This window comes from Opisthorchis viverrini (genome assembly GCF_000715545.1).
Source record: "Opisthorchis viverrini unplaced genomic scaffold opera_v5_340, whole genome shotgun sequence".
Taxonomy (NCBI): domain Eukaryota; kingdom Metazoa; phylum Platyhelminthes; class Trematoda; order Opisthorchiida; family Opisthorchiidae; genus Opisthorchis; species Opisthorchis viverrini.
The window spans coordinates 419,894-433,812 of NW_008751999.1; the positions used below are offsets into that span (position 1 = coordinate 419,894).

The 13,919-nt window shown below is 45.4% G+C and overlaps 1 protein-coding gene across 1 annotated transcript in view; it reads left to right on the top strand.

Annotated features, from left to right (window-relative positions):
* Positions 1–12,484, top strand: part of T265_10184 (hypothetical protein) — a gene marked incomplete at both ends in the record, with an annotated part of 20,300 nt that extends 7,816 nt beyond the window's left edge. The window contains 4 exons of the mRNA XM_009176478.1: positions 1,338–1,500; positions 2,464–2,676; positions 10,703–10,810; positions 12,064–12,484. Coding sequence (XP_009174742.1) covers positions 1,338–1,500; positions 2,464–2,676; positions 10,703–10,810; positions 12,064–12,178 — 599 coding nt within the window. The remainder of the gene's footprint in view (positions 1–1,337; positions 1,501–2,463; positions 2,677–10,702; positions 10,811–12,063) is intronic.
* Positions 12,485–13,919: the final 1,435 nt, after the last annotated feature.

Genomic DNA, 13,919 nt, shown 5'->3' on the forward strand with positions numbered 1-13,919 from the left:
TATATATATATATATATATATATATATAACCATCAGCTGCAGTAGGCGGCGAACTGTTTGGTCACTCATTAATAACCGGCCTATGGAGATGCTACTAAAAACGGATTGGTAAGGTGAAAAAGAATGAATATGTGAATGAAAAAAGGAAGGCGTCAGTAGTAGCCTGTTTTTGCTTACCCGCCCTGCTGTATGTAGCAAGTAAAGCGACCCTGCTAATGGTACCGCGTGGCGGCCGAGGGAGGATGAGGTTATCTGCAAGTGTGCAATCCATTGCTGTATGTAGCCTGAGATACAGACCTAGACAAAAGGACGACCAGGATCCTCGACTAAATCCTTTGTCTCAAAAACCTGATTACAGTGATGCAGTAGTTGGCGTAAGAACTTCAGAGCAGCCTACATTTTTAAGGAGCAAGTTGCCACACATGTTCCAGTCCTCAACGTGGGGGACGAGGAGACTGTGTTAGTCAGACCCTTGACCATTGACCAACCCGGTATGAGAGGTCCTGTGAGTGTCAAACATATACTTGCCAGTATAGCTCAGTGAGCTGTTGAGGTGCACAAGCGGTCACGCGATGAAACTCATTGTGTTGATGAAATATTCGCCTCGTTGGACAGCAGCCGAATATTGGGTCAGATATTTCGGTTTTCTTGTTTGTGTTTTCCTCACTTGAATGGATCAAGCTAGGACAGCTTTTGCTAAACTGACAGTTGAGGCTCCAAATGGACATTTCTTTGTTTACCGGGGTCGGACACACGACAGGCTTTCCATCCTGCTCATGCTTCGGAGACGAGGCATCTACACACAGAAGATAAACAAAGAACCTCTAATGTCTGCTCGTTGGCTTCTTTGATGCTGTACTTCAATATGATATGAACGTAGAATCGGCAACTTTGAGGTACTCTGGCAGTATCCTAGCCCTCGTGCTTCCTTCGGATGGCATGGCAGCTAGGCACGGGAAGGGTGCTACAGCTGGACGCTTTCTTTTCTTTCTTTCTACTCCAGATGGTTTTCGGTAGTTAGCCCTGTATAAAGTATGTGCCTATGTGAGTTCGTGATCTGAATTGAGTTATGAAAGCCCCGGGTGCTAAATTTAATTGGGTTAATGAATACCGATCCGTGAGTAGGGGCCATCGGGACGCGACTTATTAATAGTTAGCGATACTCAGGGACATGGACAATCTTTGTGACACCTGGTTAGACGATAACGCCAGCCACTCTGTGTTTCTGACATTTTGTAAACGAAGTGTGAGCTATCTTTCCCACAGTCCTAACGCACATCAAGCCCCTTAGCTGTGGATTCTTTGTCGTTCAACTCTCTCTGCTTTTTCATTTGTAGACGCGTTCTTGGGGCACCTGGAAAGCGTCCCTCTTGTACTCCCTGAGAGGGCGCGTTCAGCGTCGGCAAGGCGAGAGACTAAACATGTTTCCGAATCAAATCTGTCTGCAACTTCCAGGCGACTACGTAGTGTGGTCATTGACGGCAGTAACGTAGCATTTGCGTACGTATTTTGTTGTTCTTTATTCGGTTACGTGAAAAGCGTGTCCTTGTCGACTTGGCTAAATAAAAGCAGAATGTTAACATTTGGTGCACTGTCTTCATGCCCACCTACACTTGATCTATTTAATAACAAATCTAAATACAGTACCAACCGCTGTCAGTTAGGTTGCATTCCCGCATTGGGCATCTGTGTAGTGATACAGGCACTAATGCCTCGGGCGATATGTAATTGCACGTCACTCTAGTTACCGTTAAGCCTTATCAACTTCACCCTGCGATTCACTGTTAACACTGTGTTTCTTGGTTTGCCGAGCTTGGAGTACTGCTCACGACAAACATGTTCAACAAGCTTTCCAGTTGATCGAAAATAAGCTTTAAGCCGTTCGTAATTATCGTTGCTAAGAAGTCCCCGTGTACAAATCTTACCACTGCGGACGTTCAGTAGGTTATTACGGTTCGGCTTGCAATAGTTTGATCTTGTGACAATTCCTGTAGTGTGAAGTAGTCCGAGTGGCTGCAGCACTTTCGGAATTACGAAACCACAGTTTATTTCGGCCACTATCATCGAGAAGTGGAGGGCAGTGTCTCCGTTCGAGAAGCTGCAGATAATCGAGGAACGAAAACGGACGACAGAATAAGGTACAGTCATCTGGTGTTTATAGGTAATTTGTTTCTATGGCGAATCACTCATGCTGATCGGAAAGCCGTGAACTGAACATTTTCCCCGCAGATTTCTTAATATTCGAGGATTTTACAGGTATCGTTGCAAGGTTTCTACGGAAGTGGGCTTTCTGCCTCAGTGTGTATGTGGATATCTTTCAATACTCATACTGCTTGGTTCCTCATCTAGACACATGCTGATCAATCTGTTTTTGGTTCCTAGACTGTAGCGACTAAGTGATCGCTTGCTTGCACCAACCCGTCCATCATCTCCTCGTTACCTTTACTCTTCCACCATTTCCAGCCACGGGAAGCAACAGAAGTTCAGTCCTGAGGGGATTTGGCTTGCACTAAATTTTTTTATCAAGCGCGGACACACCAATGTTGTGGCTGTCGTTCCCCGTTTTCGCAGGGGCATGGGTGGAAAGCTGTTTGACAAGCTAGAGCGGGCGGGATATCTGTGCTACTCGTCTTCTCGCTTCGTCAACGATGATCACCAGATTGCAGACGATGACAAGTAAGCTTCTGTCCCCAGAGGAGTTTAGTTAACTCTATTAATAATGTTTGGAAGAATTCCCATTGCTTCCTGATTTTACACGCCACCAACTTTTTGATCCAGAAAGTGATGACAACTCGTAGATTATCACTTTTGCGTGCTTTGTTCTCCCCGCCGGGCGAATACTGTTGATATCGGACGAATTCGTCTGTTTCCCCAGATGAGGAGGCCAGTACATTTAATAAATGCCGTCCGTAATTTCCAAGAGCCAGTCATATTGCGTTCGCTTAATGCATTACCGACCATCGGTACGTCTCTCTATGACTAAATACAATCCTGTCGAAGCCTTCTTTGTGTGAAAAAAGATGAAGTCGATTAAAGGGTGAAAATTCATAATCCGTAGTTCGAGATACTTTGGTTAGTCGCGGTGGGTGGTGCCCTGTTTTCTACGATTCCCAACCATCCATTCCTTGGCTTTAGCCAGTAACCAGTTACAATTGACATCATTCGGCCGCTTTGTGGGCGCGATGTGATATGCGGCCTATACGTCCCACGGAATGGTGCATACAAATTTGTTTGATAACCGTCACATAACTGATGTGGGAACAGGCCGTGCACTGAATAAGAGTTTGGTTTACAGAGAGTACTCACAGGAAATTCAAAAAAGAGTCGATATCTTGTGTTTTGAAGCGTAGAACATAAGTATCAAGTAAAAATGACCGACCCTTTAAACAACCCACCACTTGTTTCATCTCGTTAAGAATCCATCAGGAATCGATCACCCGATGTTCCAGTTGAAATTTCATGCACCTAACCTTATCTTCGCGTGACTGATTGTCACACTTATCAGGTAGGCTTTAATGAGGATGAAACTAATAATAGTTTGTTCTTCTAGAATTGACCACTTCTACATCATGGTTATAAATTACAAGTCTGTAAATTCACTGTTTGAGAATTATTGGGTCCTTCCTGAGGATCGGAAAAGTCTGGAACGGTAATCTGATCATCCAAGAGTAGAATTATTTCTACATAATTCGGGGCATGAGCTAAACACACATGTCGAATGAACAACTCTTAATCATTGGCGGGCTTAGTAGAGCATAATCCTTTTGCTCTCCGGTTGACTAGATGAGATTGCTGCATGAATATGTTGCCTGTGTGGCAGCTTGTACTCTTCTATGCTCTTCCATATGTTTTCTGGACGCATGTGTGATAATACTGAACCTTGTTATTTTATAGAGAACTCAGTCGAGTTGACCTGCATTCCAAATAGAAATACAACCTCAAGATAGCTCGGTTGTTGAGGTATCCACGTCTGACCGCGGTTCGCCCAGCTTATCGATTGCATCTGCCTTCGAACTGCTAACCTTTTTACCTGTTGTCCAATTCTCGTTTCCTTCATGTTGGACGAAAGATGTGTATCCGAAGGGTGCCGTTGCTAGGCTACTTGAGTCGATTTCTAGCCGGATGGTTTCATGAAGATAGGTATCGGTTGATGTGTGACTCTAGACTAGAATTATTTACCACCAAAATGTACGAAGTTGTGACATAACCACGTGAAGGGTGGGAACGAGTCAGGGTAGGTCGCAAAATGAATTGGCGGCGAAGTGTGGAAGCCATTACCAGCTTTCGTCGATGATGATGATGATGCATTACCAGGAAACTCAGCTGCGCTAGTCATTGCCGTCTTCCTCGATGGGCTACATCAATGGTTGTCAGACATTGCCCAGTCGTACCCTCAGTGGCGCCCGTGCATCCAAGCTATTGCCTTCAATGCATAGTTCCCTTCCTAACTCCACCCCCCACTTAACAGTTCACTGACAGTTCTGTATTTACGCACCAATTTATCAGCAACTGTCTCCACTGCGCGGCTACCTCCCCTAGCTCCCGAAATCATCGATGGACGAAATTGTGGCAGCTACAACCACTGTACGGCAAGTGCGCGGTTCTTACAGCTGATAGTGATGATGATGGTTGTTAGTTGGGCCCTTATGTTTTCATAAGGACGATTGAATTTTGCTCACCTTGACGATCAACAGATGACAGCCATAGCAATAACGAAGAATTTATTGATAGGTTCGCCCAGGTATGCTAACAATCAACTTGTAAAGTCTGAGTTGCGCTTTGTTTGACAGTACTTGTTCCACATTTGAATTACAATTTGATCAAGACTGTTTGCGTGATAACTGTTCTCCAGATAATTGTTACGACGAAATAATAATGAACTTCTTGTTTTTATACTGTTTGCATCCAGTCTTGGGAGTCTTCAGAGTATGTTCAACGCGTCCATAAACATCTGGATCTGTACCCTTCCCACTAGTGAACATCCTAGCGAACGATTTCTCACATCCACCTCCTATTGAGATCTTGTACTTCTAACTTCGACTTATCAGTTAATTTCATTATCCAGCACAAGTAATTGGCCAAGGATCTCTCTCAGGTAGTGCACCCGAACTCCCTATAGTCCACAAGACTGCCAACACTCGTTTTCAAAAGTAACGAGGCAACATACGCTGAATTAGGTGTTGACTCGGGTCTACCGTTGCTCGTCATCAGATGCCATGGAGGGCCCGAGGATTGCGAAATTTTGGCTTACTGTTTGGGAGGATGTTCACAAGACAGGTATGGTTAGGTTCGGTTACCCTTAGTCACAAGAAACGTTCTATTCTTATTGGGTTCATCTCGTGGATGTGGGTTTGATGGGTCTCATGTATAAACTATTGGCTTAAAGGTGAAATGTGCAGTGCTCCTTCCTTACTTGGGATGACCCCAAACTATTCCAATTTGCATTGTCTCATAGGGTTGCTGAAAACTCTTCGGCAGCCCTTGGGTGGTTTCGTCGTTCTCGGAACTCATCAGCTTGACACAGTTCTTGAGTGTCCATCAACCTTTCGTTCGACTGTACAGTTCAGTTGCGGCGCATATGGTCTCCAGCTACTGTTCCCATAAGTTGAGGAGGGAGAAGTAACTTAATAACTTTTTCCGGCCGGAGTAAGCCAGACAGGTAAAGTTACTTCACACTTTCGAAGGTCAGAAGCGTTACTTTATTCCTTAGGGCTTCTAGCATCAAACCAGTCAGTGATAGTATATTTTTATCAATTTTCCGGTATTTCCTTTATGAACCATTCGAGGGATTTTGAACCCATAACAGCCTGACTTCTGACTGTCTTTTGTGACAGTACCTTAGCGTACAAACTTTTTTCATTCAACTTTTATCACGACTGATTGGCCCCCTATCCGGGACTTTTCCAAGTGAAACACTAGCTCCTAAGCACAACCGATATATGAGCTAGCCAGCCTACTCTACCAGTTTTACGTGTCTATTTTTGAGAGGTTTGACAAATACCAAGCACATTTACCTCATTATCATCGTGATCATCTAAGCTTTTATGTTTACAGTGGTTCAATCATTTCAGTTTCGTTCACCGGTTGTATGGAAACTAAGAGTGGATAGTTGGAGACAGTATGTGATATCTTTGGCGGGTGAATCCAGTTGTGGAAATAGAGCTTTTTTGGTGGGGCGATCGGGAGTGGAGGCTGTTCATTGATGATGTATCTTGCCTGCATGCGCGCCCTAGATCGAGTGGCCGAGGCGTGTCCATCAGTGTTTAATAAATGATGTGTTCAATTTTGGCGTCGCCATCCAGGGTTCTCATCGCATCTAAGTTTGCTGCTAATGGTTCCCATATTTCGCCACCTATACAGTTTCACGACGTCACTCATTGTGTGTTATCTCTCCCACAAACTATTTGTCCTACTTTGGCACTGCTGATTCCATGTTCCCACTACAGTGGGGCGATGTACCCAAGATACTAGCAAAGGGGAACAGAGGACAATCTTATCAGAAACTGTTGAATGTAGGGAACTTGGGTAGGGGGCGATCATACACTTATCCGTCCACAAGAATTAGCGTACAGTGCTTTATTGAGGGTCACTTTGTAGACACTGCAACAATGCCGAACCAAGCCAGGATCGATTAGCGCAATCACCCTCTGTTCCAGAATCCGTTGAGTAAAATTATGCTCAGTGCGCCCTCCGCTTGTTTTGCTCATATGTACACGCCATTCGCCTCGCCGCAAAGATCATCCTGGGCGACACTGGTCTATTGGTGTGTGTGTGTGTGTGTATGTGCGTCTGTGTGACTTCGCAGCCGACCTACTTACCCATGCATGTTCGTGCCCCGTTTGCTGATCCGCCCCGACTTGTTCTGTCATGACTTCCGTGTAATCACATCGCCAATCAGAATCACAAGATTGTCATCGGAAGGGACCACCGTGCCCCACACTGTCGAGCCTACATTCCGCTTGCCGTTGTTTGATGTGCTGAACTTGACTCTTCACTGTTCTGGTGCACCTTTGATGCCACGAATGTGGACAATTGAGGATTGTTGTTTTACTTTGCTTACCTTCGTGTCAGTAGACCTTCGAATCCAACTGTTTCACAGAGCTTAGACGACCAACTTGGGCATTCATATCAACCGCAAAGATGACAGTCTGAATTTTGCCTGTCTAAAGAACCCGGATACCAAAATTGCACCGGTCTCGATGCGGCATTCAGTTCGACTAAACCGGATAACCAAACAACTCAGAGACGGCGGCTCACTGGAATCCAGTCTAGCAAGATGCGTTGCTGTGTGCCTTTCCAACGACGCGGTTATCCCCCTGAATTATACCGCCTGCAGCTTGTAAGACTACAAATCAGGTAACACGATTTGAAAAGTGACCGTGACTGACCGTTTATCGGGGCAGCGATCTCAACAGTCATATATACCGGAGCAGAAACTTCAGTTCATCGGGCACCGGAAAAGTAAAATATGGAGCAGCTGACTTCGTTTTGGGTTCTTTAGGTTTCGTGACAAGACTTAAGTTTGGTGTTCTCGTCTATGAGTGGGAGAGAGTACAGGATCGAAACGACCATTGCCCATCTACCAAGTAGACACAGTACGGATTTTTTCACGCCCATTCGTACACGTCGTGAAATTTTTGGTGTTATTTTCTTTGATTTCAGTAGGTAATGGATTAGACAAGAGGTATCAATCAGAACTCTGACAGTCAGGTGAACCGGCGGTGTTTGCTTTTGAGGTTGGAGGAACTGGAGCTGCACATCACTGAACAGAGGACTGTGTAAGCACCAGTTCCCGATGGCCCCTGCGGAGGGGAAGGATTTAGCTGAGACGCAGTGCGCTTAGCGTTTGACTCCTGCGTCTGAATCGCAAGACAGTGGAACGATTCTAAGTTTCGTTCGGGCGTCCCGCCGCTAGCCGCTGGTTCACAGTTAACCTGCAGGTCAGTGGGTAGCAAGGTTTCCATGGGGAACCTGCTCTGAACCAACGATTCATTGGTCTATCCCACTTGACTGGACTGGGCTAGCCTTCACGGAGGGATTTGGGAATAGGGTCTAGATCTCCATTTGTGGTGTGCTGCGTGCAGTAGATGCATCCGAAGCCTTGATAGGCTTGATAGGCTTTCATGCTATTTCGAACTTACTGAGTAATTCGCTACGACCGTTGGATGGTCGTAGTTACTAGGTCTATTCTTGTCTAACCCATCCTCTTGAGAAGGCAGCATCACCGTTTTAGTAACTGAGGACGTGTTGGTCTTCTGGCGAAACACCCCATCTCCTTTACCATCCTACTGCATGGCAACCAGTCCTTCCCGCCAGACCGGCTAGTAACACTATTACCCGCAGAAGGGGGCCCATTGTTCTGTTCTCTGGTACCCACTTGATGTTCCTAGCGTAGTCAAACTACGTGCATCGAAGTTCCATTCAGCTTAGTCCATGGGATTATTGCAGCCCGATCACCGCGTCGGACCGTCAACTTTTTGGGTCCTTCCAAACTATTCAGGGCGTGAAGGATGTTCTCATTCACAGGCTTTTCGAAGTCACCTGCCAGTTTTGACTTCGAGTTTCATTCGCACTCGCCGAGCACCATCCATCACCCACACTAAAAGCTACCAGAATTCCAGATGACAGTTATGAAATGGGTTTCCTTTTACTGGGAATTATGGTTAATGCAGTTGAATAAACGTTTGCATCACTGTCGTCTGAACGGTCATCCTCCTGTCCTGACGAAATCACCCTGGTGAGTCTACACCAAAGGGGGAAGCACTGGAGTCGAGTTTCGCTCTTATTAGAGCTCATCAGTAGTGTATATGTTTGGCCTCACACATATGACATGCGAGGCGGGCGTGTTACCACTACTCCATCAGCACATGCTGGACGCATCTTTGGTGTGGACACACCAGAATGATTGCGCCAGGACAGGAGGATAACTGTTGAAGCGAGGGTGATGTGATCGTGACTTTTGCAACTCCCGCAACTAATCCATGATTGTCCAGCCGGTTTCAAGCGTTGGCGCTACCTGACTGGGAGGTCCTGAAAGGCGGGCTAATCGATGGACGCCACCAAGTTATGTCACTGAGTCGTCGTTCGAGGCGTCGGGCCTACCACTCCCATCATTCAAGTGTGAATATCTCCATTTGTTTCCGTTTTACTCGTCACCACCTTTGTACCCTCCAACGACCTTGCCACAATGGCTTGACACCCGCATTTTTGTGTGTGTCGGTGCGCCTGCATACCCGTGCGCATTCGTTCTCGGCCTGTTCTAACTTGTCATGTCGTGACGCGCGTGTAGTCACAAAACATTTTGAATCCTGGTAAAGCATAAGGTTGACGGAAACTCAGGGACATCGCCTACCTGATGAGCCCCAAGAAGGTCGAAACCGTTCGTGGACTGTCAACTAGTTTTCAGCAACTTTGTGAGTAGATTCCTTCATAGAAGTCGTACAACTATTTAGAATCGTTGTCCTGATATCTGGCGAAGCGACCGACAACGGTGCCTCATGGGCTATCATTCCACTCGCTGTTATCCGGTGTGCGGTCCTTGACACTGGTTCGCCTGTCAGCTGTATGATTGTGTATATTTTGTAGACCCGGTGAACGTGGCAAATTGATATTTGTTGTGTGCATTTTCTTACATTTTTCTAAACAGTATGGTTGATTTGCACTTGCTTTCTGGGAGCATCCAACTTACAGCTACCGGAGCTTCCGTATCGGGAACTCAACACTTTCCTGCACGGTTCAGGGCATCAGTGAAGTAGCCTAACTGGCGGAGTGCAGGTTCGGTAACTGAGTTGCGTTTTTAACAGCAGGCTGGAATACTGTACCTTCCGCCTTGTGCGGTGGTTAGGACGAATCCAGAGAGAACTATTAAAAAATTAACCAGTCTCATCATGATTGGTTGGTTTCCGTCTATTAAAAAATGCCCTCAGTTTCTTAATGGATTTGAAGTACTTTCTGGACTCTTTGTGAACTCTCTATGGTTGGTTTGCGGAATCCCCCTGTCAACAACTTTTTCGGATTGCCACTGAAGTATGGTAGTTACCTTAGTTACCGGCCTCGACTTGTTCTGACTGGTACTCAGGTGGATAATAATCGCGGAGCTGGACGATGTGAATAGAGTGGTCTAAGTCTCGCAGAAAACCTGAAGACAGTACTTTGGCGTTCTGGAAGATTTTCAAACCCGTTTTTCCAACTATTTAAACAGCACGTAAATACGAGAGATTGTTCAGTGTCGTGATCATGAGGATCAGGTTTAAGGGAAACGCCTAACGACACTGCCTTACCGCATGGCTTGCCAACAAAGAGTACAGTCTTCCTCCTTTTGTCACAGCGCCCTCGAACTTCTAATGGGGCACATCGTAAGGTCAACAACCAACTGGGATTAACGTTTTGCCTTTGTCGAACAGCCCTAATAACGACATATAACAGAAACCCGTAAACCAGTCGTATGGGCGCCTTTAGCTAATTTCGGACAGATTTGTTCGTCATGTTTACTGGGAGCTCTCTAGATACTTATTCGTTGCATTTCGGTCTTCCTCAGAGTCTCTTACGGCGTAGTTTCCCAATAAAAAAGTTACCCTCTGGTGTCTCTTCTTATCCTACCGCGTCTAGTTGGGCTCATTTTAAGGTCCCCACACTTGTGAAGATACTACAATTCCTACCATTTAGCCATGATTGTTTATGCTTTCTCATCTTGTTCTTCCAGGATTATTTTACAACTCGCCATCGAAACCGAAGCGGTAGTTGTTTCCAACGATCAGTTTCGTAATTACCGTGATATCAACGAGCAATTTCGTGACGTCATTGACAACCGGTTAGTTTCAGTTTGGTGGTTTTGTCTACGATTCGGTTACTTAACATCGCTCAACTCTGACGCTGGAACAAGCAAAATAAGCATTGGGGAACAGGTTGCGCAATAATCCCCCCTAGAGCTAAGCCCCGAACACACGAAAGTATTGCTATATGAAATTTTTTAAAGTTACTCTGATTGAGAAAATACTTCTCACTCAACAAAAATCCTTTGGTCAGTCAGATAGGAAAATTCTATTAAGACTCAGCCGTACGCCTGCGGGGCCATCGTATGGACCTAGGTGAGAAAGATCCGGTAAAATAGGAATAAAAGCAAGTCATCGCAAGTATTTTATGCCTATCACGATCGCTCGCTTAGTGGAGTGCGCAGATATCATTCACAACGATAGGCTAAACGACAACTAGTTAGTCACGTGGAAGCGTTGTATACGACGGGAACCCATGCAAAGTTCTAATCATTCTTATCTACCTCTCAAATGATGTGGCAGTTTGTCCTGAAGGTTTTGTGGATAGCTAGTAATCGTAATATAACTCATCTGATGATGGCACTGAAGACTTAATCCACACAGAGCATCCATGCCTGCTATGCGGCTGGTGTAAATATCCGATTAAGTATTCACCCCAGGGTGCAGGTAACGGATTTTGTTACAGGTTTGACAAATACCTCATGCGTTAGCTACAGTAATTCACTTAATACAGGACAATGCGAGAGAGTAGCTTCTTAATCTTTGGTGGTGGCTGCCGTTCGGAAGGAGATAAGGGATTCCTATAATATTCATTCGTATGAAACTGCCCTCACATCAGGGGGCCTTTCGGGAGTTAAAAGATATTCTGTGAGTGGTTTGCGGAAGCTCTTCAAAATTGACCTTAGAGTCAAGAGAAACCTAAAATTCTAAAAGGGCCAACCTCTCAGGAGAGACCCTTTCTGTTAGGTGGGGTTATTGCCATGCTGGAAATCGATATTGGAACTCGTGCTGTTCTATTGCCTCAGTCCCCATGTGTCTAATGATGGTTGGTCGTTTCTACGACCCAACGTGAATCGCAGCAGTTTTCATACAGCGCACGAGGCCTTTAGTCTGACGATAGCGAGCTAAACTGGAACTATCTTGGAACTAAGTAGATTCCCTCGGATCTGCAAAACAGAAACTGGACGATTGTGTTATTTTGTTTAGTGTTTCGTATACTATAGACTGTTTCTATTTTCCTACTTGGCTTTGTCATTTCCGAGCTCATCGCTCAATTCTCCTCTAATTTCAGACTGCTTCCTTACACTATGGCCCTGAATACTTTTTTGATCCCTGACGATCCTCATGGTCGCAAGGGACGGACTCTTTCCGAGTGTCTCTGTCTTCCACACCATACTGAAGATTGATTCCAAACTGGTTGCTATCTGCTCCCTGTGTTCTCATTTTGCTCGTATTTCTCGTCCTTGTTACTCCAATAAGTCCAGTCCCTTTTGGGTGGGTTGTCTCACTTCACCGGGTCGTCGTGTGATCAGTGAGAATCGAAGATTCCTTCTTATTCCTGTTGGCTTATGTGAACATTGGTGATGAAGTTCAGCCCGCACTTGTATTATACACTGTTGAGAAACCTAGTTCTCCTGGACTATCACATTACCCACCTTTGTGCCCGGCTTATTCCATTTTACTTTTTAACAATTACACAGACTCCATCGCATGCATGGCTTTTGTTTTCTGCGAAATTTATGTCTGAAGTTGATAGCCAGAGACAGTTATCAATACCATACCTTCATCTGGGCGTAGTAACCGCCTTGTCCCTCAGCCTGGTGAAGCTTGATAGCTTAACTAGACAAGCTGTTATTCAAAGGTCTGGATTCCTTCTGCGTTCTCCCAATTTGTTTTCGGGTCCTTCGTTTACATCTATGCCTCCAATGCGCAGCTACCTCCCCTACCTCCCCGAATCATCAGTGAACGACATTGTGGCAGCTACAACCACTGTACGACAAGTACAGCTGACCATGATGGTGATGATGATGAAAGGTTCATGGATTTCGAGCAGGCTATGCTGTTCAGCCTGTGTTAGTGGCCGCACGCTCTCTCTTACGAAGTTAGCATTTTCATTGATTGTCCGTGTTCGGTATTGTGGTTGAAAACTCCGTTTGTATTGAGAACATCTTTTCTGTTGGGCCCGGTACAACAGCAGGATTTAAATGGAAGTGGCTGGAACTTCTACGCACGTCCTAGTTAACCAATTATAGGAAGATACGCACCAACAACAGGGGATCCCTCGTACTTCTAGAGCGCGCTTTGAATACTATCTAGTGCGTGATTCCTCCGATTTTCATTTCGTCAACAGTTCCATGGTTGACGTAAATAGAAGTACTGATACTGGTCTGTCGATGAGCATTCGTATGTTTCCTTCGATGTTTTCTCGGCAACACTATTGCATTGAAATCATGAACACGATGTACCTCCTTGGTTTTGGCAAGTGTCGTGACGGGTAGGTTCTTGCAGTTTTCGCCTTTAAACAAATCATATGTAGCTTTACTCACAGTTCTGTGTAAAATGATAACAAAGTACTTCCGATAAGGCACTTTTGACAATATCTACCCTTACGGCGCCATTTCATTCTGAATATGGATCAGTTTGGAGTTCCGTACTTTCGGGTAGCATAGGCACCTAGGGCCACCGCTGATGAAACCAACTGCATTCTATCTAGTCTTCGAAAATCCGTAATTACCTCCTTTCGAATTTCCTGTCGGTGGCCTCGGTACCTACTTTGTGCGGCATTACAACCATTCGCGCAGTTTATGGCAAAAACTTCAATATATACGAAACCATTTCAGTAACTGAATCCAGTGATGGCTTGAACGCTTGGTCGATTTTATTGATGCTGTCGGCTGCACCTTACTCGTTGATGGCCGAAGCCAGTGCACCGCACTCCGTGTGAGATCCTCGCAGCACGGTGTGCACGATTTTCCACTGTTACCCGGTGATCATAGCTTTCGTACTGTTGCTTCTGTTGTCGTACAATATGCACACAAAAGCCATCGAAATTCCGACGGAACGTTGCAGTAGCGACCCAGCTGTTGAAGAATTCACTGGTTTCCGTTCGCACGGTGTTCAGCTTGATCATACTAACGACAGTGTAAC